Below are 27,242 nucleotides of genomic sequence, written 5' to 3' on the forward strand. Positions count from 1 at the left end.
GAGCCTTAAGGTGCCGCTTAAGGTTGGTCGTATTTTTTCCGCCTACTTTGTGGCCACATTTGTCACCGTCTTCCTTCACAATACACTCTGTTTTATTATCTGCTGGGTTATATTTAAAATACACCCATATGTCGTCTCTACGTTTGCGACCACCGAGCCCCTGTGTTGAAACTGCCGCCGCCATCATGGTCCATTGTCTGTTGAGTAACAACAGTGTGACGTGTTGAGCACGTTGTGCGCTGCACGCCAGGTGGTGGGCGTGACCAAACAAGGATAGACTGTAGGCAGCAGCAGATACTTTTTAGGTTTTAATTGACACACACAATAAGGAGAAATGTCATGCATTTTAAACGTCTGACAGATCACACACTAACATTTTCTTCCATTCTCGTCTCGTCAACGAAAACTCACACACGTCTCGTCATGTTTTCGTCATCAGAGAGCTATGTTTATCTCGTTACCGTCTCGTTATCGTCATGAAAAAAAGTGGCGTCAACGAAATGATTTCGTCATCGTCATCGTTGACGAAAACAACACTGCTTCACACCACTCAACGAGTTTAATGTCACTTTTTATATTTCAACACAATAATAAAGAAATTAATTAAAAACAGGAACAAATACTATATGAATGATCTAGGGCTGCAACAATGAATCGATCAAATGGATAAAAATGGATAAAAGTTTTGGCACGAATATCATTATAGATTCATTGTGCGATTAATGCGTCACTATGTCTCAGACGGAGCTGAGCGGAGCCGGTATCGGCAGAGGAGGAGAAAACGATCAGACCCAAATCTTGTACAGTGTGGGAGAACTTCACTCTACATAAAGCTAGAAAGTGTGTGTGGCATCTTACCAGGAAAGACACAATGCTGCACACCTACACACAAACAAACATCACTTATTTACACTTATTTAACCTTGTTGTTCTAGTTGGTCTAACAGGTTCTCACAGTCAGCAGTAGGAGATGAGGAGAGGAGCAGGTTGACCTCAGGTCTCTACACTGAAAGCCTGAAGTAGGAGGAGCAGCTACGGTAGCCTAATGATGCTAAAAGTAAATGCTACTAAACACATTGGAGCATTTTATCTGAGTTGTATGAAATCATTGAGAATAATATAAAATCAGTCTGACTTGATTCTTGACACTGTAAAATAAGAATAAGTAAAGAACTCATTATTATAGGTGCAGTATTCTTAAGGATATTCTACTTTATCTGGTTCACTTAAATTCTTTTTTAGTCATTTTGAGGCTCAAAATCAAAACATTGGCAGGTTGTTTACATCCATTATCAAGTCAACCATCAGAGACACTTTGAGCATCTACAGACAGCGTCTCATACACACTGAGAGAGCCTGGCGTACTTATAAGGAGAACAGATACGGCTCCAGAGGGAACCGAACACCCACAGCTCTGAAGATGAAGCTCAGATTCATCGAGTGGAACCACTGGTTGGCCAAAAAACACTGTGATGGTTGGACGCCTTTTTAAAAGCATCACTGTGTTACTGAAGGTGTAAAAGTAGGACATAAGGCAATTATAATTATCACATGACTGTTCAATTTACAGACCGGTACAATGACATGTTAGCCAAATCTGTAAACTCATCAGTGGTGTTTAATAATTCAACAACAAAAACAAAAGAAAACAATAAAAAATCTGCATAGAAAATAATTCTCTGCTGCTGAAGTTTAGAAAAAACTGGTTTGACAATCCTACACAGGTTTAATGTTTATCCTCTGAAGTAAGTCAGATTTGAAATGTTCATCAGTTGAACAGGTTATAAATGTTTTGTGTTTGTTATGTACATTGGGATCTAATCTAAAGACTCATGTAAAAAGGGTCGGTGTTATGAGCAAATGCTTCAGCCTTCACCTTTTTGGTCAGAAACTGCTTCATTTGATTATTTATTTCACCTTTTGGTTGACAGATGAAGAAAACAAGAACGTGATTATTTACTTTATTATACGTGTATTCTAAACTAAACAGGTTGATGAATCCTGACCTGAGAGTTTTCAGTTCACAGTGTGGACTCTCCAGTCCAGCAGAAAGCTGCTTCACTCCTGAATCCTGCAGGTTGTTGTTACTCAGGTCCAGATCTCTCAGACTAGAGGACTGGGAGCTGAGAACTGAGGACAGAGCTGCACAGCTTCTCTCTGAGAGGTTACAGTTACTCAGCCTGGAAAGGAAATATAAAGAAACAGTAAACAAGCAAGAAGTTACTAATTTTAAAGACAGCAGAATATTTAAGTAATAATGAATAAATCAAACTATCTGTGTACTTACAGAGCTTTGTTGGAGGCTTTGACCACTGGCAGCAGCCTCAGAAGAGCCTCCTCTGAAGCAGAGTATTTCTTCAGGTCAAACACGTCCAGATCTTTTTCTGATGACAGTAAGATGAAGATCAGAGCTGACCACTGAGCAGGAGACAGTTTATCTGTGGAGAGACTTCCTGATCTCAGGTACTGTTGGATCTCCTCCACTAGAGAACGATCATTCAGTTCATTCAGACAGTGGAACAGATTGATGCTTCTCTCTGCAGACACATTCTCACTGATCTTCTTTTTGATGTACTTGACTGTTTCCTGATTGGTCTGTGAGCTACTTCCTGTATGTGTCAGCAGACCTCGTAGGAGAGTCTGATTGGTCTGCAGTGAAAGACCCAGGAGGAAGCGGAGGAACAAGTCCAGGTGTCCATTTGGACTCTTTAAGGCCCTGTCCACAGCACTCTGGTAGAAACATGTCTCTGCAGATTCTTGTTTAGTTTCAGACTTTTGGGATGTTGTTTGTTGTTCTTCCAGCAGATTGACTCCAGACTTGATGAATGTCAGATGGACATGAAGAGCAGCCAGAAACTCCTGGACACTCAGATGGACGAAGCAGAACACCTTGTCCTGGTACAGCCCTCTCTCCTCTTTAAAGACCTCTGTGAACACTCCTGAGCACACTGAGGCTGCTCTGATATTGATGCCACACTCTGTCAGATCTGATTCATAGAAGATCAGGTTGCCTTTCTGCAGCTGCTCAAAAGCCAGTTTTCCCAGAGACTCAATCATCTTCCTGCTCTCTGGACTCCAGTGTGGATCTGTCTCGGCTCTTCCATCATATTTGACATTCTTCAGTTTGGCCTGAAGCACCAGGAAGTGGATGTACATCTCAGTCAGGGTCTTGGGCAGCTCTCCTCCCTTTCTGCTTTTCAACATATCCTGCAGAACTGTAGCAGTGATCCAGCAGAAGACTGGGATGTGGCACATGATGTGAAGGCTTCGTGATATCTTGATGTGGGAGATGATGGTGCTGGCCTGCTCCTCATCTCTGAATCTCTTCCTGAAGTACTCCTCCTTCTGTGGGTCAGTGAACCCTCTGACCTCTGTCACCATGTCAACACACCAAGGAGGGATCTGATTGGCTGCTGCAGGTCGTGTGGTTATCCAGAGGCGAGCAGAGGGAAGCAGTTTCCCCCTGATGAGGTTTGTCAGCAGCACATCCACTGAGGTGGACTCTGTAACATCAGTCAGGTTCTTATTGTTGAGGAAGTCCAGAGGAAGTCGACACTCATCCAGACCGTCAAAGATGAACACAACCTGGAACTCTTCAAACCTGCAGATTCCTGCTTCTTTGGTTTCAGTAAAGAAGTGATGAACAAGTTCCACCAAGCTGTACTTTTTCTCTTTCAGCACATTCAGCTCTCTGAAAGTGAATGGAAATGTGAAGTGTATGTCCTGGTTGGCTTTGTCTTCAGCCCAGTCCAGAGTGAACTTCTGTGTTAAGACTGTTTTTCCAATGCCAGCCACTCCCTTTGTCATCACTGTTCTGATTGGTTCATCTCTTCCAGGTGAGGCTTTAAAGATGTCTTCATGTCTGATTGTTGTTTCTGGTCTGTCTGGTTTCCTGGATGCTGTTTCAATCTGTCTGATCTCATGTTCAGCATTGACCTCTGCAGTCCCTCCCTCTGTGATGTAGAGCGGTGTGTAGATCTGATTCAGAAGGGTTGGGTTTCCTGCTTTAGCAATCCCCTCAAACAGACACTGGAACTTTTTCTGCAGGTTAGACTTGAGTTTACGTCGACACCTGCCAGCAGGAGTTCCTGAATGAACAAACAACAAATGAAATCAATCAGATGATTCTACAGTAAATTGGTAGAATGTAAACATTAAACTGTAGATGTTTATATTTTCCTCACTATGAAATCTATTCAGCTCATCAGTTGTGGACAAACAGTTTCTTTTCAGCTCAGAAGAGTTCATAGATCTGATGCAGATGTATGCATCATATTAACAGCAGAGTTTGAAATATAAACCTCTCCTATGTTGCCTCCATTTCCTCTCCATCATGTTAAATCTGTTAAAATCCTCTTACTGCTCTGCAGACAGTCAGCCAGATCCTCCTGCTTCATTCTCCTCAGGAAGTGCAGTGTGATCTTCAGAAATGCGTCTCTGCTTCGCCTCCTCTGCTCTTCCTCCTCACCGTCCAACACCTCCTCATCCTCCCGCTGACTCTCTAAGCATTCTGGGTAATCTGGACTCAGGACCTTCTGCATCTTCTTCAGCTCGTTCTTCACAAAAGTGACGATGTTCTCCTCCAGCAGCTGGAACAGAATAATATATGAATGACACAATCAAACTAACATCATGAAGCAAACATCAGATCCATGTTGGACACACTGACAATCCACTGGTCTACAAAGTGCAGCATGGAGATGATTGTGAACACAATAGATGTAAAAGTAGTTGTTGTACATGTACAGACCATAAATGTGGAGTCCAGGTGTGTTTGATGCTGCTGGGCAGACTGACCACTGGAAACCTCTGAGCTCTCCTGGTCCACTCTGTGGAGGAATCATGAAGAATGAGCTCACATTATGTCTGTCCACACAGAGACAAACACAAGCTAAAGGTCCATCAAGTGATATTTGGATGTGAACAGAGAATCAGATGAGTCCCTGTAGTGGTAAAGCTTTACTAGTCCAACAGCTCTGATCAAATCTGAAAAGAGAAGTTTGATAAAAACCTTCAATAAAAAACATTTCAAACTGAGTCAGTTACATTTAATATTTAGTGACAGTTTACCTTGTTGCATCCGGACGTTGTTCTTTAAAAAAAATGAGTTGACCCTTTGACTGATCACTCTTCATAGAGACACAGCTGGGTCCAGGTCCAGGTCCAGGTCCAGGTCCAGGTCCAGGTCCAGCAGAGTCTGGTCTGTGCTGACTCCTTGTTCTTCTACACAACACACACAGAGCTTTGAGTGTGAATAATGATGGTGGAGAACAGTGATGGACAGTTAGAGATCCTCATCTCACCTCTGAGCTTTGGTCTGGCTGTCATGTTCCCCACACAGAGAGCTTTTAGAGGGAGGGACTCCCTCCTCTCTGTCCTCACTCTGATCCATGCTGCTGAAGTCACATCCACATCAGTCACACACACTTTCTACCTTCATCTGGAGAGGAAACACAGATCATCCTTTACATCATTTCTCCTGTCACATCCTAAATATCAGCTGCTCCTCCTGTGATTGGCTGTTATTCTCTGTTATATATCAGTTTGAATGCAGCCAGACAGCAGTGTGAGGCAGAGGAAGCTGCCATCAGCTGCTGTACTTCTACTATCAGTCCACTAGATGGCGCCATGAAGCTGCAGTGAAGTGAAGAGCAGCACACATGATGCATGGAGGAGGATTTACATTCACTGACAGGCAGAAGGACTGAGAGCGACTACAGAGTCTCTGCACAAAATGACTTTATGCAACAAACAGCAGCAGATTATTTGAGATGCAACAACTGTGATGGAATTTATTGCATCTCAAGCCTTCAATATAACATTTCATCATTTCCCCTCTATCAACATTTAAACATTATTTAATGAACACCTAATATTCACATTTAATGAGTCTGTAAGTTTCCTGTAAAGGACTCTAATTAAAGTCATTATTTATATGTAACATAGAGGCTGTTATACTCATATTCTTCCAGCTGATTCATTCATTGAAGTTTTTTAGTATAACATTGTTGTTGTTGCATTTGAGTCATTTACTACTGAAAGCTTGTAATTCAGATGTTTACACTGTTTAATAACTCTTGATAACAGCATCTAGAGCTGGAACATGCAGACAAAGACCAAAGATTACAGTTTGTACTTTGACGTCTAAAAGCAGCATGAAGGACTTCCCACAGTTCTCACATGACTTATAGAAGCATTTGGAAGGATTCACATCATTGACTTCAGTTAAAGTACAAATAGCATCCTGTAAACATACTCTATTACTAGTAAAAGTCCTGCATCCATAATGTACACAAGTGTTATTGGAAGTAAATGTACATTAAGTATCAACAGTAACTGAGTGTGATGCATTAACATGTAGAGCTTTATGTTGGAGCTACTTTTAACTGTTTTTATGTAGTTTCATCAATAACAGTGAGTGTTACTCTATATGCTCACTTTTATAATGATGATCATTTGATTGATGGATCTGTTTTTATTGATGCTGTGATGTTATACTGAAGACACTGATGTCTGAGGCTAACTTCACACTTTATCATATTTTATAGACGGATCATTTCTTTTTACATTTCAAATCTGAATCATAGCTGTGGAAAAATGTAGTGGAGTAAAAAGTCAAATATCTCCTCTGTAATGTAGTGGAGAGGAAGTATAAAGTAACAGGAAAAGGAAGTACAAGTACTGCAGATTGTACTTCAGTACAGTACTGTAGTGAATGTACTATAAGTTATAAAAGCAGATGGATCCTTCCAAAAAACTCATAAAGAGTTTCAAACTAAATGAGTGAGTCTCAATAAAGAGCTTCAACACATTTGATGACACGTTTCCATCAAGAAGCGACACTAGTTCATGTTGGAGGAGTGTCAATAAGATGAGTGCTGTCTTTGTGAATACTACAGTATCTATTGAATAAAAGAAGTGAAGCCCCTCACCCCCCTGCTGGCTCCACATCAGTCCTGTAGTATCAATAGAAACAGTCTATATTCAGCTGTAGACACACACACTCACAGCTGTTCTCCTGTTCAAACATTTACAAAGTTCAAATTATAAAGTATTTAGGTTTTTACTGCTCTAACATGTAAAAATGGGTCAAATGTATGTGAGAGTTATTGATATTTCAAGTTATTTTTTGGTTCAAATTGAATTATGGAGTTAAAATAACGTCTCTATACCCTTTAGAAAGGGTGGAACCCAGTCAGGGGTCCCCACAAGGTAGTAAAAACGTGTATGTGTGTGTGTGTGTGTGTGTGTGTGTGTGTGTGTGTGTGTGTGTGTGTGTGTGTAGATAGCGGCTACAGTACACAGTCTCGTGCATGAGAACGTGCTCGCAGCGGGAAAAAACAACTTAGAATGTTCAGAATCTACCCAGCAACAAGAAATACTGTGTTCTGATTGGCTGGTGGGTCGCTGACTCGGGACAGCTGTGAACTCAGCAGAGAAATGTGCCTCCGCCTCGCTGTTCATATATTATATATTAATGTCTGTGCGGTGGGATCTATCACTGCTCAGCGTGACAAATGTCAGGTGTGTGAACTGCTTGAAATGCTCCACACTCATCCCTAAATCACAAGATGGCGGAAAGGTTGCAGCCGTTAGTTTGAGTTCATTTTTAACAACCAAAGTGCAGATTTGTGCTGTTTGTGAGGAGCTAAACTAACAGCAGTCAGCACTAACAACACGAACAAAGAGACATTAAAGTGTAAAAACACAGAAACTGTCGGTTACATTACCTTCAGACGGAGAAAAGTATCTGCAGCACGATGTCAGAGAAAGTGAAAGTAAAGTGTGAAGAGGAAGAGGGAGGAGCTGGCTGATGACTCTGATCCCTTTGTTTCAGAAACATATTGTCTCTATATATTCCATATGTTATGTCCTATTGGATTTGATTTGTAACATCAACTAGAAGAAAGTCTGGATGCTTCCTCATAAATACTTCATAGTGAATAAGGTGAAGGAAGTGATAAATATGAGCCTGCTAATCACTACATGGTGAAAAGAAAACTTCTGGCAAGACTTCAGTAGATTTACAACCATGTTCATAGAGATTTTACTTTAAGGTGGGAGAATGTAGTATTTAGTTTTATCAGAGAACAGAAAACAGCTGGTGTGTATATGCTACTGTGGGGGAAGTACACCTGAGTTTGCATGTATGCTTCATTTAAGGCACATTTGGAGGACAAATAATAAACGAGCATCGTATAAAAAGAGTGTAATTGTTCTCTGAGGACTGAGGAGAGAGAGGAAGGAGAGGAGGAGAGGAAGGAGAGGAGAGAGAGGAAGGAGAGGAGAGGAAGGAGAGGAAGGAGAGGAGAGAGAGGAAGGAGAGGAGAGAGAGGAAGGAGAGAGGAAGGAGAGGAGAGAGGAAGGAGAGGAGAGGGAGAGCAAGGAGAGGAGAGAGAGGAAGGAGAAGAGAGAGGAAGGAGAGGAGAGAGGAGAGAGATGAAGGAGAGAGAGGAAGGAGAGAGAGGAGGAGAGAGAGGAAGGAGAGAGAGGAGAGGAGAGAGAGGAAGGAGAGGAGAGGAGAGAGAGGAGAGAGGAAGGAGAGGAGAGAGAGAGGAAGGAGAGGAGAGAGAGGAGAGAGAGGAAGGAGAGGAGAGAGAGGAGAGAGAGGAAGGAGAGGAGAGAGAGGAAGGAGAGGAGAGAGAGGAGAGAGGAAGGAGAGGAAGGAGAGGAGAGAGAGGAAGGAGAGGAGAGAGAGGAGAGAGGAAGGAGAGGAAGGAGAGGAGAGAGAAGCACATTGAAGGTCCAGATTACCTGTGAGACAACTCCGAGGAAGAAGTTTAGCTTATTGATGCATTAATATTACATGAATGTTAACTCTTCATTTATGGATCTTTGGCGCCATCTGGTGGTAGAAAGATAAACTGCATGCTGTCAGTTTAATGAACAGATTACAGATTTATTGATCTAATCCTTTTTTGGGTGAATGACGTGATGTAACCCAGTGTCAATATTAGTAACTGATAAATCAACTGTACTTTACAATAAGGCTCCTTTTATAGATATAAATGTTAATGATTCATTAATAAATGGATAAATAAACTGAATGAATTATAGAACTATTAATAATGTTCAGATTATTATTAGAGGGACATTTTTCTGAATGTGACAATAAAGAGATCAAATGAAAGCTTCTATTATTATTGATCATACTTTTTTTATTGGACATAACAGGTGATACAGCAGTTACATTTATTTCTGCCTGAGTAACACAAACATACAAATGATCAACTTTACTTGGTAAAAACACAAAAACAGCAAATAAGAAACGTGAAAAGATTAGAAACAGATGAATTATCCTGTAAATGAGCTTTTTATTGTGGATATTTAGTAAGGCGCTAAACTGTCAGCTGTTTGTCCTCTAATATTCTGTTCACATACAGCCAGAGCTGCAACTATTAGTCCATTCATTGATTATCCATCAACACTTAATCAGCACTTCATCATCATTTTAGTCATTTTAAAGCTTTTCTTTGTCTGACATGATAATAAACTGAATATTTGATGTTCTGGACTTTAGTTCAGACACAATGAGACATTTAAAGACGCTGCCTTTGACTCTGTGAGATTATAACCAGCGTTTTAGGCAAGACAGCTTTATTTATATAGCACATTTCATACACTGGGTCAATTCAATGTGATTTACATAAAAACTAAATATTAAACTGTAAAAACAAGTTAAAACTAAACAGTAAAATAATAAAAACACAATATTTTCACTATTTTCTGACATTTTACAGACAAAGCTATGAATGGATGAATGGATGAATCATCATGTTGATTGACAGCTGTACATGCACATCCAGTAGAGACACACATAAAAACATGTTGGTTTCTGAATCCACTATATGATTAAAAAAACAAGTCATTGAACAAGAAGCCCAAAAAACCAAATAAGAGGAGAAAGACCAAAGTTCCTCTCTAGGCCAGCAGATACTTACTGTCATTATGTGTGTTATAGTTAGTGGCTAAACTCTTCCAACATGTTTAAAAAGCTCGGTCACAACTTGACGTTTCAGTAAACTTTGAGCCGCTGGTGGTTTTCTCTCTGAGAGCTTCTGAGTTTCACTTTGGGTGTTGGACTTGAACATTGACTGAGACTCATAAGGATCAAAGCCACGACCTCCGAACCTCCAAACAGTCCTCTAACAGACTGAGATATCTGCTCTGAGAAAATCAGCTTCTGTTTTACAGCTTTTTAAATGTGGATATATGTGACTGACTAACTAACTGTCAGTCATGTGGAAACCATGTTGGCTTTAGAAACTCTATTTACAACCAGTGAGAGATCAGGTTGGTGCTAAATAACATGAGAACGTTTCTCTGACAGGAGGAGACTCTCCTTCCTACAGACCACACAGAGACACTGAGGAACCAGAACCAAGACACCAGAACCCAGCACACAGAGGTTCAGTGAATGTGGTGTTGAAGGTGTGGAGGTGGATCAGTGTGTCAGAGGACACTCTGTAGAAGGACAGAGTGCCAGCAGGACAGTCCACATACACTGCTACTCTGTTAGAGGAGGAGGAGGAGGAGGAGGAGGAGGAGGAGGAGGAGGAGGAGGAGGAGGAGGAGATGGATGTTGGTCTGTTATTGTGATGGACACAGTAACCAAGAACATCAGAGCAGTACAGACTCCAGGACTGATCGTTATATCCAAACCAACAGTCATGACTGTTTCCTTTCCTGCTGATTCTTCTGTAACTCACTGATATATTAACGTATCCTCTCCTCTCGACCTCCCAGTAACATCGACCAGTCAGAACATTTCTACTCAGCAGCTGATCACAGACATCAAATCTGTCTGGATGATCAGGATATGACTGATCCTCCTCCACATGTGTCACCTTCCTGTTGTTATCAGACAGTTTGAGGTTTCTGTTCATTGTGTTTGGATCCAGTTTGAGTTCATAGAAATCTGATGAAGAGAACGAGACACAATACAGCTGCAGTTATTGATCAGTTATTGATCAGTTATTGATCAGTTATTGATCAGCTATTGATGAGTTATTGATGAGTTATTGATCAGTTATTGATGAGTTATTGATCAGTTATTGATGAGTTATTGATCACTTATTGATCAGCTATTGATCAGTTATTGATGAGTTATTGATGAGTTATTGATGAGTTATTGATGAGTTATTGATCAGCTATTGATCAGTTATTGATCAGTTATTGATGAGTTATTGATCAGCTATTGATGAGTTATTGATCAGCTATTGATGAGTTATTGATGAGTTATTGATCAGCTATTGATCAGTTATTGATGAGTTATTGGTCACTTATTGATGAGTTATTGATCACTTATTGATGAGTTATTGATCACGTATTGATGAGTTATTGATCAGTTATTGATGAGTTATTGATCAGCTATTGATCAGTTATTGATCAGCTATTGATCAGTTATTGATCAGCTATTGATCAGCTATTGATGAGTTATTGATGAGTTATTGATCAGTTATTGATCAGCTATTGATGAGTTATTGATCAGCTATTGATGAGTTATTGATGAGTTATTGATCAGCTATTGATGAGTTATTGTTCAGCTATTGATGAGTTATTGATGAGTTATTGATGAGTTATTGATCAGCTATTGATCAGTTGTTGAATCAGTAATTGATCAGTTATTGATCAGTTATTGATCAGTTATTGATCAGTTATTGATCTATCATCTGTTTCTAACCCAATGTGAGTCGCACATGCGCGGTTGAGTCGGCCATCTTGGACAGTAATGTACGGCAACACCACTTGGACAAACTACTGTTACAGGTTGGATAGATGTGTTTCATTCAGGAGGAAACACACAAATAACTCTTCTCACAGAGATGCAGCATTAATTCTGAATCAGCAGTTTGTGAACATTTAGTAGTCTGTGTTTAACCTTCACTCTTCCTTTCCTTCCTCCCTCCCTCCTTCTTCTTTCCTCCCTTCTTCCTACCTTCCTTCTTTCCTTCCTCCCTCCCTCCTTCTTCTTTCCTCCCTTCTTCCTACCTTCCTTTCCTCCCTTCTTCCTACCTTCCTTCCCTCCTTCTTTCCTCTGTCCTTCTTTCCTTCCTCCCTTCTTCCTACCTTCCTTCCCTCCTACCTTCCTCCCTTTCTTTCCTCTGCCTTTCTTTTCCTTCCTCCCTCCCTCCCTCCTTCTTTCCTCCCTTCTTCCTATCTTCCTTCCCTCCTTCTTTCCTTCCTTCCTTCTTTCCTTCCTCCTTTCCTTCCTTCTTCCTCCCTTCCTTCCTTGACTTGAGGACAACAGAAACAACTCAAACAGAAAAAGCTTCTTTCGGCTTCTACCTCAAACACCAGGAAGAAGAAGACAAAAGAGGAAGAGCTGATGTGGTAGTTCTGTTTGATTTCATTAATAATAATAATGACTAAAGGTTACTTGTGTTTAAATGATAGTATGTACGGTTGTAGAGCAGAAATATGTTACGCTGCTACTTGTTGGTTCAGGTTTCGTGGTCAGATGTAGAAAGCGGGTCGACTGAATAAAGTGTTTGTTCCGAGCGGAGCAGCCGAACATAACTGTCCAAGATGGCCGACGCGACTCAAATCAGGTTATTGATCTATGATGACATCATCTTCATCCTCAGTAGGACTCGCGCACACACACACACAGATACACACACACACTGTAACACATACACAGATACACAAAAACACACACACTGTAACACACACACAGTAACAAACATGCTGTAACACATACACAAATACACACACGCACTGTAACACATACAGATACACACACACACACACTGTAACACACACACAGATACACAAACACACACACACACACACTGTAACACATACACAGATACACACACACACTGTAACACATACACAAATACACACACACACACAGATACACACACTATAACACATAAAGATACACACAAACACACTGTAACACATACACAAATACACACACAGACACACAAATACACACACAAACAGATACACACACACACACAAATACACACACAAACACAGATACACACACACTGTAACACGTACACACAGATAAACACACACACTATAACACACACACACACACAGTAACACATACAGATACACACACACACACACACAGTAACACACACACAAATATACACACACACAAATACACACACACACACTGTAACACATACACACAGATACACACACTGTAACACAGACACAAATATACACACACACACACACACAGATACACACACACACTGTAACACATACACACAGATACACACACTGTAACACACAGATACACACACACACACAGACACACACACACACACACTGTAACACACACACACAAACACAGAAAGAAACAGACACACACAGATAAACACACTATAACACACACACACAGAGACAGACACACACACACTATAACACACACACACACAGAGATAGACACACAGAGACAGACACACACAAATACACACACAGACAGACACACACAAATACACACACACTGTAACACACACACACATTGTAACACACACTGTAACACACACACACACACACACACACAGACAGACACACACACACACACTGTAACACACACACACACACACACACACACACAGATACTTCTAAAGCTAAATAATAATAATAATTGAAGAGCTCTCATTCTGACAGACACTTAAACACAACACAGAGCATCTGACATGAACTCTCCTGACCCGGTGTAACTGTAACATGTCAAGTAGCTGCGTGTCTACACATGTCCAGCCAATGTAGTTTCAATCATCCAATTCTGTGGATATTTTGTGACACTTTTTGGTTTTTTCCAACTTTACATGAACGTCGAGTGTATTATTGAAAACTACATTAGCTGTACATGTGTATACTTGTTATATTTGTTTAACTGGAAAAGCGCCTCAGCAGTTCAAGTGCATGACTGACTGCAACTGCTGCTGGAAAGCTAACACGTGGAAGTATGCTAGTAATGCTTATTAGCTCGTGAGAAAGCCACGTGACAAATGTTTCTTCACAATGCATAAATGTCGTATGGTTTTCATTTAGTGTATTTTACAGACTTACCAACACTTCCAGTACACTTCTACTGCACATTAAGCACCTCATTACCGTCCGCTATGTCGGCACAGACACCAAAGGCAAGCTACGGTAATGTAAAGAACACTTCCTGCGCAGTTTCAAATTAAAAGCATGGCAAAGGAAGTCACTGAAAAATAGTGGTTCGTCGTTTTGTCTGAGTTCTAGTATTTCAGTCTGTTGGCTGTACTTTTGTTTTTTAAAGTCATTCGCCAATTTATTCTGCTTTTATTTATTTTTTAATATTACTTTTTACCGTGCTCATTATCCACCGAATGGCTTGCTATGTTATACACTGAAAATGTATTCGCTAATAAAAGCCTTCTTAATGGGGACTTGAAGTGGGCGGTTCCCTACCATATATGGAATAATGTGTGTGTGAAGAAGCGGTTGCTATACTGTCCCCAAGAAGTTAGGGGGCGCAATGGAGCACTCCACACACACAAATACACACACACATACACAGTAACACACACACAGATATTTAATGTTTTATGACTTTTTATTTGTTGAGTTCTTTTATTTTTTGTGGTGTTTTTGTTGTTCTGGTTTTTAGTCTGAATGTTGACTTTATGCTTCTTGTCTCTGTTTGTTTTGTTTTTTCTGTTTTTAATTCTTGTTTTTTTCACAATAAAATAAAAAATAAAAATAAAAGCAGACTTACACTTCCTCAGACCTGGTGTCAACCATCGGACTCCAGCAGGCTGCAGGCTGAAAGGAGGAGGGGGGTCAGAGCAGCACGTTCTCTTTCAGCATGCTAACATGGACGTTACATGGCTCTAGTCTACTGTTTTATTATTCTGTTGTAATGTGGGGTTGGGCTTTCATACACTTTGATCCAATCTGAATCCACTATCCCAATCCTTCTGAAACCCTGATTGAATCTAATCAGGTTTAACTTTCAACATTTACAGGAAACTTCAGTTAGAAAGAAGAAAAAGTCAAAGATTCAGTTGAGATCTGTGATCAGCTCTGACAGAGAAAATGTTTCCAGCTCTTCCTCCTCTATCACACATTGTCTGTCCATACCTGAGAGTGTCCAGTCTCCAGTGTGGATCCTCCAGTCCAGCAGACAGAAGCTTCTCTCCTGAGTCTCCTGGATGATTGTAGCTCAGATCCAGCTCTCTCAGATGGGAGGGGTTGGAGTTCAGAGCTGAGGCCAGAGAAGCACAGCCTTCCTCTGTGATCAGACATCCTGACAGGCTGCAAACACACAAAACAACACACATGTCACACAGTGTGAGAGTACTGCTGTGTGCAGTCACATACAACAACAAACTGTCTCCAAACTAACTCACTAAAAGATGAAGTGAATCAGGGAGCTCCAGAAAGTTGAGCATCCAGCCAGATGGGAAGATTCAGCAGCATGTTTTTACCTCGTCATTGTGATCCAAATGTTCAAAACATTCTAATGTGTTTATGAAGAGTGAAGCTTTTACCAAAAGGAAGAATAAAGACGCACTTTTATCACAGTGCTGTGTCAACTTTTCAGACTTTTTTAAACTCCACAAAATCAATGAGCCTCCTGATATAAAATGTGATTCACAGAGGTTCATCAAAGTCTCCACCAGACAGACTAGTCTGCTCTTTAGCCTGAAACTGCTGCTGGAGGATCCATGTGAATTACAGAGAAATACAACTTCATCATCAACAATCAAGTTACTCATTGAACATTTTCAAAGTCTCATTTCTTGCCTGCTTATTGAGGCCTGATAATAATGTCTTCACACCAGTGTTGTTTTTGACAACCATCTTAGATTTAGTCTTAGTCTTTTGGACTAAAATGATTATTAGTTTTAGTCCAGTTTTAGTCGACGAAAACTCAAAAGGGTTTTAGTCTAGTTTTAGTCACAAAAGAAAAAGAAAAAATAAGTGTAGTCTTTTAACAAATTAATTTAGGTCAATAAGTATTGGAGATTGCTGTTGGGCAGTGTCATACATACGTTGTGAAAATAGCAGCAGATCTATAAGTTCAACACATTGTAAGCTTGCAGATCTGCTATTTTCACAAATAATAACAATAATAAAGGAATGGTTTTAGACATATAAGGTATCCACCCAACGGCACATTTCTGATCTAAGGATTGTGTATTAAAAATATATAAAAAATATCTTTGTGGCGAGCCTTAAGGTGCCGCTTAAGGTTGGTCGTATTTTTTCCGCCTACTTTGTGGCCACATTTGTCACCGTCTTCCTTCACAATACACTCTGTTTTATTATCTGCTGGGTTATATTTAAAATACACTCATATGTTGTCTCTACGTTTGCGACCACCGAGCCCGTGTTGAAACTGCCGCCGCCATCATGGTCCATTGTCTGATGAATAACAACAGTGTGACATGTTGAGCACGTTGTGCGCTGCACGCCAGGTGGTGGGCGTGACCAAACAAGGATAGACTGTAGGCAGCAGCAGATACTTTTTAGGTTTTAATTGACACACACAATAAGGAGAAATGTCATGCATTTTAAACGTCTGACAGATCACCCACTAACATTTTCGTCCATTCTCGTCTCGTCAACGAAAACTCACACACGTCTCGTCATGTTTTCGTCATCGGAGAGCTATGTTTATCTCGTCACCGTCTCGTTATCGTCATGAAAAAAGTGGCGTCAACGAAATGATTTCGTCATCGTCATCGTTGACGAAAACAACACTGCTTCACACCACTCAACGAGTTTAATGTCACTTTTTATATTTCAACACAATAATAAAGAAATTAATTAAAAACAGGAACAAATACTATATGAATGATCTAGGGCTGCAACAATGAATCGATCAAATGGATAAAAATGGATTATTAAAAGTTTTTGCAACGAATATCATTATGGATTCATTGTCTGATTAATGCGTCACTATGTCTCAGACGGAGCTGAGCGGAGCCGGTATCGGCAGAGGAGGAGAAAACGATCAGACCCAAATCTTGTACAGTGTGGGAGAACTTCACTCTACATAAAGCTAGAAAGTGTGTGTGGCATCATACCAGGAAAGACACAATGCTGCACACCTACACACAAACAAACATCACTTATTTACACGTCAATGATGTAACGTCAGCGTGTGGATCATTAACCTTGTTGTTCTAGTTAGTGAACTAACAGCTTCTCACAGTCAGCAGTAGGAGATGAGGAGAGGAGCAGGTTGACCTCAGGTCTCTACACTGAAAGCCTGAAGTAGGAGGAGCAGCTACGGTAGCCTAATGATGCTAAAAGTAAATGCTACTAAACACATTGGAGCATTTTATCTGAGTTGTATGAAATCATTGAGAATAATATAAAATCAGTCTGATTTGATTCTTGACACTGTAAAATAAGAATAAGTAAAGAACTCATTATTATAGGTGCAGTATTCTTAAGGATGTTCTACTTTATCTGGTTCACTTAAATTCTTTTTTAGTCATGTTGAGGCTCAAAATCAAAACATTGGCAGGTTGTTTACATCCATTATCAAGTCAACCATCAGAGACACTTTGAGCATCTACAGACAGCGTCTCATACACACTGAGACAGCCTGGCGTACTTATAAGGAGAACAGATACGGCTCCAGAGGGAACCGAACACCCACAGCTCTGAAGATGAAGCTCAGATTCATCGAGTGGAACCACTGGTTGGCCAAAAATCACTGTGATGGTTGGACGCCTTTTTAAAAGCATCACTGTGTTACTGAAGGTGTAAAAGTAGGACATAAGGCAATTATAATTATCACATGACTGTTCAATTTACAGACCGGTACAATGACATGTTAGCCAAATCTGTGAAATCATCAGTGGTGTTTAATAATTCAACAACAAAAACAAAAGAAAACAATAAAAAATCTGCATAGAAAGTAATTCTCTGCTGCTGAAGTTTAGAAAAAACTGGTTTGACAAATCACATCAGCAGAGACAATCCTACACAGGTTTAATGTTTATCCTCTGAAGTAAGTCAGATTTGAAATGTTCATCAGCTGAACAGGTTATAAATGTTTTGTGTTTGTTATCTACATTGGGATCTACTCTAAAGACTCATGTAAAAAGGGTCGGTGTTATGAGCAAATGCTTCAGCCTTCACCTTTTTGGTCAGAAACTGCTTCATTTGATTATTTATTTCACCTTTTGGTTGACAGATGAAGAAAACAAGAACATGTGATTATTTACTTTAATTATACGTGTATTCTAAACTAAACAGGTTGATGAATCCTGACCTGAGAGTCTTCAGTGTACAGTGTGGACTCTCCAGTCCAGCAGAAAGCTGCTTCACTCCTGAATCCTGCAGGTTGTTGTTACTCAGGTCCAGATCTCTCAGACTAGAGGACTGGGAGCTGAGAACTGAGGACAGAGCTGCACAGCTTCTCTCTGAGAGGTTACAGTTACTCAGCCTGGAAAGGAAATATAAAGAAACAGTAAACAAGCAAGAAGTTACTAATTTTAAAGACAGCAGAATATTTAAGTAATAATGAATAAATCAAACTATCTGTGTACTTACAGAGCTTTGTTGGAGGCTTTGACCACTGGCAGCAGCCTCAGAAGAGCCTCCTCTGAAGCAGAGTATTTCTTCAGGTCAAACACGTCCAGATCTTTTTCTGATGACAGTAAGATGAAGATCAGAGCTGACCACTGAGCAGGAGACAGTTTATCTGTGGAGAGACTTCCTGATCTCAGGTACTGTTGGATCTCCTCCACTAGAGAACGATCATTCAGTTCATTCAGACAGTGGAACAGATTGATGCTTCTCTCTGCAGACAGATTCTCACTGATCTTCTTTTTGATGTACTCGACTGTTTCCTGATTGGTCTGTGAGCTACTTCCTGTATGTGTCAGCAGACCTCGTAGGAGAGTCTGATTGGTCTGCAGTGAAAGACCCAGGAGGAAGCGGAGGAACAAGTCCAGGTGTCCATTTGGACTCTTTAAGGCCTCGTCCACAGCACTCTGGTAGAAACATGTCTCTGCAGATTCTTGTTTAGTTTCAGACTTTTGGGATGTTGTTTGTTGTTCTTCCAGCAGATTGACTCCAGACTTGATGAATGTCAGATGGACATGAAGAGCAGCCAGAAACTCCTGGACACTCAGATGGACGAAGCAGAACACCTTGTCCTGGTACAGCCCTCTCTCCTCTTTAAAGACCTGTGTGAACACTCCTGAGCACACTGAGGCTGCTGTGATATCGATGCCACACTCTGTCAGGTCTGATTCATAGAAGATCAGGTTGCCTTTCTGCAGCTGCTCAAAAGCCAGTTTTCCCAAAGACTCAATCATCTTCCTGCTCTCTGGACTCCAGTGTGGATCTGTCTCGGCTCTTCCATCATATTTGACATTCTTCAGTTTGGCCTGAAGCACCAGGAAGTGGATGTACATCTCAGTCAGGGTCTTGGGCAGCTCTCCTCCCTCTCTGCTTTTCAACATATCCTGCAGAACTGTAGCAGTGATCCAGCAGAAGACTGGGATGTGGCACATGATGTGGAGGCTTCGTGATGTCTTGATGTGGGAGATGATGGTGCTGGCCTGCTCCTCATCTCTGAATCTCTTCCTGAAGTACTCCTCCTTCTGTGGGTCAGTGAACCCTCTGACCTCTGTCACCATGTCAACACACCAAGGAGGGATCTGATTGGCTGCTGCAGGTCGTGTGGTTATCCAGAGGCGAGCAGAGGGAAGCAGTTTCCCCCTGATGAGGTTTGTCAGCAGCACATCCACTGAGGTGGACTCTGTAACATCAGTCAGGTTCTTATTGTTGAGGAAGTCCAGAGGAAGTCGACACTCATCCAGACCGTCAAAGATGAACACAACCTGGAACTCTTCAAACCTGCAGATTCCTGCTTCTTTGGTTTCAGTAAAGAAGTGATGAACAAGTTCCACCAAGCTGTACTTTTTCTCTTTCAGCACATTCAGCTCTCTGAAAGTGAATGGAAATGTGAAGTGTATGTCCTGGTTGGCTTTGTCTTCAGCCCAGTCCAGAGTGAACTTCTGTGTTAAGACTGTTTTCCCAATGCCAGCCACTCCCTTTGTCATCACTGTTCTGATTGGTTCATCTCTTCCAGGTGAGGCTTTAAAGATGTCTTCTTGTCTGATTGTTGTTTCTGGTCTGTCTGGTTTCCTGGATGCTGTTTCAATCTGTCTGATCTCATGGTCAGCATTGACCTCTGCAGTCCCTCCCTCTGTGATGTAGAGCGGTGTGTAGATCTGATTCAGAAGGGTTGGGTTTCCTGCTTTAGCGATCCCCTCAAACACACATTGGAACTTTTTCTGCAGGTTAGACTTGAGATTACGTCGACACCTGCCAGCAGGAGTTCCTGAATGAACAAACAACAAATGAAATCAATCAGATGATTCTACAGTAAATTGGTAGAATGTAAACATTAAACTGCAGATGTTTATATTTTCCTCACTATGAAATCTATTCAGCTCATCAGTTGTGGACAAACAGTTTCTTTTCAGCTCAGAAGAGTTCATAGATCTGATGCAGATGTATGCATCATATTAACAGCAGAGTTTGAAATATAAACCTCTCCTATGTTGCCTCCATTTCCTCTCCATCATGTTAAATCTGTTAAAATCCTCTTACTGCTCTGCAGACAGTCAGCCAGATCCTCCTGCTTCATTCTCCTCAGGAAGTGCAGTGTGATCTTCAGAAATGCGTCTCTGCTTCTCCTCCTCTGCTCTTTCTCCTCACAGTTCAACACCTTCTCGTCCTCACTCTGACTCTCTAAGCATTCTGGGTAATCTGGACTCAGAACCTTCTGCATCTTCTTCAGCTCGTTCTTCACAAAAGTGACGATGTTCTCCTCCAGCAGCTGGAACAGAATAATATATGAATGACACAATCAAACTAACATCATGAAGCAAACATCAGATCCATGTTGGACACACTGACAATCCACTGGTCTACAAAGTGCAGCATGGAGATGATTGTGAACACAATAGATGTAAAAGTAGTTGTTGTACATGTACAGACCATAAATATGGAGTCCAGGTGTGTTTGATGCTGCTGGGCAGACTGACCACTGGGAACCTCTGAGCTCTCCTGGTCCACTCTGTGGAGGAATCATGAAGAATGAGCTCACATTATGTCTGTCCACACAGAGACAAACACAAGCTAAAGGTCCATCAAGTGATATTTGGATGTGAACAGAGAATCAGATGAGTCCCTGTAGTGGTAAAGCTTTACTAGTCCAACAGCTCTCACCAACCCTCCATGAAGCTCTCCCTCCCTCACTGCACACTGCTGAAGGCAGCTACAACCAGTGTGTGGTTGTATGAGACTGGTTGTACTGGGCAGCTCCCAGTGTCAATGTGTCTGACTGTGTGAGTGTGAACGCTGCTCAGAGAACTTTGTCTGAGTCAATAAAGGTTTAAAAACAGGAGACTTGATAAGAGTCTGATGAAAACATCATTATGTTTTTATCTGTTTGAAATCCTCACCTGTGATCATCAGAGTGGCGTCCATCTTTGAAGGTATTAGGAAGATCCATAGACCGATCGCTCCTCATAGACACACAGCTGGGTTCAGGTTGGTCCAGCTTCCTCCTGATAGAAACACAAGATACATTCTGCTCAGCACCCAGAACACACTGACACTAAATCTGTCAGTGATTTAATACACCTACTGTACACAACACAGTAGTATCCTGCTAGTTTTATATGAATTCACTGTTAACCTTAAACATGATTAACTGTATGAGTAGAGCTGTATTCAGTGCAGTGTGCAGCACCTGGAGGGGTGAAGCTGACACTCAGCCGAGGACACAGATGCATGAACCCCTTAAATCTCAGCTGCTGGTAAATGAGTGTTGGGTTCTTATTGTCTAAGGCTTCTCCTTCATCTACTGTCTTGGATTGAACCTCATTTGGATAAAAGCATCTGCCAAATGAATGAATGTAAATAAAATGTTTGTTTGGTCTTTATTAAAGATGCTGTGATGATGAGCAGCTGTCTGGATAATTCTCTGTTCTGCAGACATTTCTGTTGACAGTCCTTCAGCCTGTTAGTGATACTATTGCTTCTCCTGCAGTTGTTTGATGTGGTTAACACACTGCTTCCTTTAGCTCATCCTGTCAGAGACTAATATTAACAGTGTACTCTGAAACTGACAAGAACCCAAGCTGACCACAGCTGCTGGTCTCTGAGAAGGAAACTACCAACTTTTAATGAGCTTACAGGAGCTGAGTGATACTCAGAGACACATTTTGGGTGGAGGCTGATTTTAATACAGTATAGTAAATAAAAGGTTGTGGGTGTGTTTGTTTTGGGTCAGTCAGCGTGCTCGCTGGGTGGTGAAACCAGTGGCTGCAACATATTTAATAAATATCAAAGTATAATGATGCAATCATTAAACACAACCAATGAAGTTTCATCTTTAGTTTCCTGATGTTTTAAAGACATTTCTTGTAAACAGTGATGAGGGGCCCCGGCCCTCGTACCCACTCCAACATTCACACTGATCTCTGTCCATCATCACTATAAAATGATCATCAATCAATAGAAATGATAGTTTGAGAAGTGAATTCTTCTTTCAAACCTGTTGAACAGTTTTAATAAAAACAGCAACAAACTGAAATGATCTAATTACCAACATTATGGATCATTATGGATCAGAAATATCAATAAATGATCCAAATCTCAAATAATTCAACTGAGAACTATTTATCCTGATTCAGGTTTTAACTCATATTGTCCAATAACCTGATTTTAATACTGAGAACTATTTACTTTTAATCAAAAATCAATCAAATCATATTTGGAGCGGTGTTGAAAAAAATGTTTGATTTTGCAGTTTTTCTCATAAATTATGATCAAATCTGAAAAGAGAAGTTTGATAAAAACCTTCAATAAAAACATTTCAAACTGAGTCAGTTACATTTAATATTTAGTGACAGTTTACCTTGTTGCATCCGGACGTTGTTCTTTAAAATAAATGAAGCCACCCTTTGACCGATCACTCTTCATAGACACACAGCTGGGTCCAGGTCCAGGTCCAGGTCCAGGTCCAGGTCGAGGTCCAGGTCCAGCAGAGTCTGGTCTGTGCTGCCTCCTTGTTCTTCTACACAACACACACAGAGCTTTGAGTGTGAATAATGATGGTGGAGAACAGTGATGGACAGTTAGAGATCCTCATCTCACCTCTGAGCTTTGGTCTGGCTGTCATGTTCCCCACACAGAGAGCTTTTAGAGGGAGGGACTCCCTCCTCTCTGTCCTCACTCTGATCCATGCTGCTGAAGTCACATCCACATCAGTCACACACACTTTCTACCTTCATCTGGAGAGGAAACACAGATCATCCTTTACATCATTTCTCCTGTCACATCCTAAATATCAGCTGCTCCTCCTGTGATTGGCTGTTATTCTCTGTTATATATCAGTGTGAATGCAGCCAGACAGCAGTGTGAGGCAGAGGAAGCTGCCATCAGCTGCTGTACTTCTACTATCAGTCCACTAGATGGCGTCATGAAGCTGCAGTGAAGTGAAGAGCAGCACACATGATGCATGGAGGAGGATTTACATTCACTGACAGGCAGAAGGACTGAGAGCGACTACAGAGTCTCTGCACAAAATGACTTTATGCAACAAACAGCAGCAGATTATTTGAGATGCAACAACTGTGATGGAATTTATTGCATCTCAAGCCTTCAATATAACATTTCATCATTTCCCCTCTATCAACATTTAAACATTATTTAAATAACACCTAATATTCACATTTAATGAGTCTGTAAGTTTCCTGTAAAGGACTCTAATTAAAGTCATTATTTATATGTAACATAGAGGCTGTTATACTCATATTCTTGTGCCCTAAAACTAAAGAGGACTCACTGAAATCAGATTGTTTCATTGTTTCGTTAATTGAGACCAAATGGATAAATTCTGTCCAGAAAACAACAGAAATAACTGCAGCGTGAGGGACTGTTAACTATTCAAAAGTTCCCACTTGTCTTGAATGCAGCATGATGCACATTTTTACAGCAATAAGTCAGAATAATAATCATATCAGCAACACACTGAACCAACCAGAATAACAGCAAACTACACAGATAACGTAAAGTCAGCGCTTATGGTTTGTGATCTCCATGGTAACCAGGGTAAATGTAATATTTAGAACAATTGTATTCCATTACCTTTATTTAATATAAAGTTATAATGTAAGATCATGCCAAACTAGTTGATATGGTGTTTTATTGACAATTTACTGTTTTTAAGCAAGTTGAATTATTTGGTACAAAGTTTTTATGGTTACACCACTTAGACATTTTTGCCATAATCCTCTAATATATTCTCTCTAAATGGATTAAAAGCAGAAATTTGATGCTGGGTCCACAAAAAAAGAATGTGTGAAGTTATTCATACGTTTGCAGAGACAAATAAAAAGAAAGATAAAGATGGATAAGCACACATATAAATAAAAAATAGAGGCAATTTTGGCATCTGGTAGCCCCAGAGAAGCTTGGCAAGGAATTAAAACCATGACAAATGTTCCACACAAGGGCAGAGGAATATCTACAGCAACAACCCTGCATGGTAGTGAGGAGCTGGTGATGGCAAACCAGCTCAACAACCTTTTCTGTTGGTTGGAAGGTGACAACAGTGCTGAGGCTGCTACTCTGATGCCCTCTCCTCCCCTACCAACACATTTCACCATCAAGGAATCAGAGGTCCTTCACCTTTTCAAAGGATGTAACTCACAGAAAAGCTCAGGCCTAAAGAACTGCGCTGAACCACTTGCACCAGTCAGACCAACATTTTTAGATCATCTCTCAAATTAAGCAAAGTTCCCGACCTCTGGAAAATGTCCACAATTATACCTGTTCCTAAAGTTTCCAGATCCATTACACCCAATGACTTCTGACCAATAGCACTAACATCACTGTTCATGAAGTGCTTTTAGCGTCTAGTGAAGAAATACATCATCTCACAAACACAGCACCTCATAGATCCTATCAGGCCTCCAGGGGGGTCGAAGATGCAATCTTAACATTACTGCACTCACTGCACACTCACCCTGAGAAACCAAAGGCCCATGCTAACATTTTATTTGTTGACTTTTCATCTGCTTTTAATACTACAGACACAGCATTGCTGAGCCTCTTACATGATGAGGAGGAAGCACACGGTCCAGTTTTAGACTTCTTTCTAAACTGGTGTGAGAAGTCCAATCTTCTACTGAACACATCCCAAACTAAGGAGATGTCCACATATTTTAGAAAGACCCAAAACCAAAACCATCAACCTACTTTCATCAGAGGGGAGCCAATAGAAGCCGTTGCGGAAGTACCTTGGTGTTATTCTTGACCGTAAGCTAAAATGAGACACTTGGACTGATCACGTGAACACCAAAGAAATTGCTGTCATTTAATGAGCATAACAATTTTTTACTGTGCTTTTATTGAAAATGTTGTAACCTTTTGTATCATCTGCAGGTTTGGTAACGCTACTGAGGCACAGAAACAGTTGGTCAGAAAAAAACTGTATTAATGGCAAGTTAACTGCTCGGGATCACGCTGCCTACCTTTGAACACATTTACAGGGAGAGAACTCTGAGAAAGGAAAACAGTATTGTGGGACCAGAAGAACCCACTTGCTCCGTCTTTTGAACTTTTGCCATCTGCGCTACGCTACGGTCCGACCCATTCACCAAAAATAGGTCAAAGTTCTCATTTGTACCACAAGCCATAAAGCTCTTAAACAAATAATGCACGTTCTGTTTAGTCACCTTAACTGTTCATTGTGCACTTTACTGTCCAGCTGGTCAGGGCAGCAGGTGCAACCATCGTTTTTAATAATGCTGCAAGGCGTGAAGTGGAATGTTTCATGTTGTATGTCCTAAGCTGTCTTTATCATGTTGTTTCTTTTTCTTTTGAAATGCTGCAAACCAATTTCCCCACGGGGGACAAATAAAGTACTACTACTACTACTACTACTAATACTACTACTTTATTTTCACATTTTAACCCCTTTAAATTTGACTAAACCACATAGACACAAAAAACCTCATTGACCCAGCTATATAACAGCATCCTGCTGTATGACAGAACACAGTGGACATTTCACTGTGAAATCACAGTTCAATACAGAAACTCTACAGCAGCACATTGTCATATTAAAGTCACTGCTGTGCATTTTATTGTAAAGTCACAGTGCAGTACAGTAAGTGTACAGCAACATACTGCTATACTACAGTAATCTGAAGTCACAGCACACAACTGTCATGTTACACTCATTTATTGTAAAGTAATGCAACTAGTAGACAGAAATTTACTGTAAACTCAGTTAAATATGTTACTGTGTGATCACTGACTTCATTGTGTTATAAAATAACTGAAAAAACGGTTACTGATGAACTTTGACCTCAATAAACATGAATTATAATCCTAATAAATAACCTGAGTATCAAAGACCAGATTGTGTGTAAGGAGCCTGTTTTTATAGTTTTATATGAGTTAATGTTTAACTGAAACACAGTCAGACTGAACAGTGAGGATCAAACAGTATCAACTGTAATGTGAAGTGTTGAGTGTAATACCTTTAAATGTTGGTAACCTGCAGCACCTGATGAAGACACACACACAGGTTCATTATTATTCTTCAGTCTGACAGAAAAACTCATCAGGAAATCAAATGTGTGTTTCTACATGTAGACTCTGATTTAAAGGCAGCCAGCTGTTATTCTGAGGATTTACTGCTGGATGAACTTTGTGGCATTGAGTCTTTAACAAAGACCAGAAATCAGTGATGAAATGATGAGAGACTTCTTCTGTTCAGGAAGTCAACACAGTAACAAACACAGAGCAGCTTGTTTGTGATGAAGAGGAAACATTACAGATCCTCATGAAGACAATTCAAAGCAAACAAAGGTCCACTTACTTGACTTCTTCCTATGAAGGTTTTCTCTGTGCAGCTCTCTGCTGTCTGGACCAGGTCTGTTTCAAAAAGAGCGTTATTCCTCTGAGAGCTTCGTCAGGCTGCTGTCACACTGAGACCCTGAGACCCTGAGACACTGAGACACTGAGACACTGAGACACTGAGACACCGAGACGCTGAGACGCTGAGACGCTGAGACACTGAGACACTGAGACACTGAGACACTGAGACACCGAGATACCGAGACACTGAGACACTGAGACACTGAGACACCGAGACGCTGAGACGCTGAGACGCTGAGACACTGAGACACTGAGACACTGAGACACTGAGACACCGAGACGCCGAGACACTGAGACCCTGAAAC

At 40.8% G+C, this 27,242-nt stretch overlaps 2 protein-coding genes across 2 annotated transcripts in view; both read right to left on the bottom strand.

Moving 5' to 3' along the window:
• Positions 1-2,283: 2,283 nt before the first annotated feature.
• Positions 2,284-7,800, bottom strand: LOC134002026 (NLR family CARD domain-containing protein 3-like). The gene is made up of 6 exons (XM_062441273.1): positions 7,731-7,800; positions 5,304-5,440; positions 5,071-5,223; positions 4,751-4,829; positions 4,361-4,589; positions 2,284-4,088 (listed from the first exon to the last, which is right to left on the bottom strand). The coding sequence occupies exons 2-6, from the start codon at positions 5,390-5,392 to the stop codon at positions 2,284-2,286; spliced, it is 2,355 nt and encodes a 784-aa protein (XP_062297257.1). The 5' UTR covers positions 5,393-5,440; positions 7,731-7,800.
• A 1,351-nt stretch (positions 7,801-9,151) lies between these two features.
• The window catches only part of LOC134002019 (NACHT, LRR and PYD domains-containing protein 3-like), a 44,921-nt gene continuing 26,830 nt past the window's right edge, over positions 9,152-27,242 (bottom strand). The window contains exons 10-13 of the mRNA XM_062441264.1: positions 18,233-18,406; positions 15,082-15,255; positions 14,717-14,763; positions 9,152-10,918 (exon numbers count right to left, since the gene is read on the bottom strand). Of these exons, the coding sequence (XP_062297248.1) occupies positions 10,347-10,918; positions 14,717-14,763; positions 15,082-15,255; positions 18,233-18,406 (967 nt within the window). The 3' untranslated portion in view covers positions 9,152-10,346. The remainder of the gene's footprint in view (positions 10,919-14,716; positions 14,764-15,081; positions 15,256-18,232; positions 18,407-27,242) is intronic.

Source organism: Scomber scombrus, chromosome 20 (assembly GCF_963691925.1).
Source record: "Scomber scombrus chromosome 20, fScoSco1.1, whole genome shotgun sequence".
In the NCBI taxonomy this organism is placed as follows: domain Eukaryota; kingdom Metazoa; phylum Chordata; class Actinopteri; order Scombriformes; family Scombridae; genus Scomber; species Scomber scombrus.

What these genes read in the sequence shown, in the direction of transcription:
- LOC134002026 (XM_062441273.1), bottom strand. Translation starts at nt 5,392, where the DNA reads ATGGATCAGAGTGAGGACAGAGAGGAGGGAGTCCCTCCCTCTAAAAGC. An exon ending in AGCCAGACCAAAGCTCAGAG is followed by an intron (nt 5,224 to 5,303) that starts GTGAGATGAGGA and finishes TGTGTTGTGTAG; the next exon opens with AAGAACAAGGAGTCAGCACA. An exon ending in GGCTGACTGTCTGCAGAGCA is followed by an intron (nt 4,089 to 4,360) that starts GTAAGAGGATTT and finishes TTGTTCATTCAG; the next exon opens with GAACTCCTGCTGGCAGGTGT.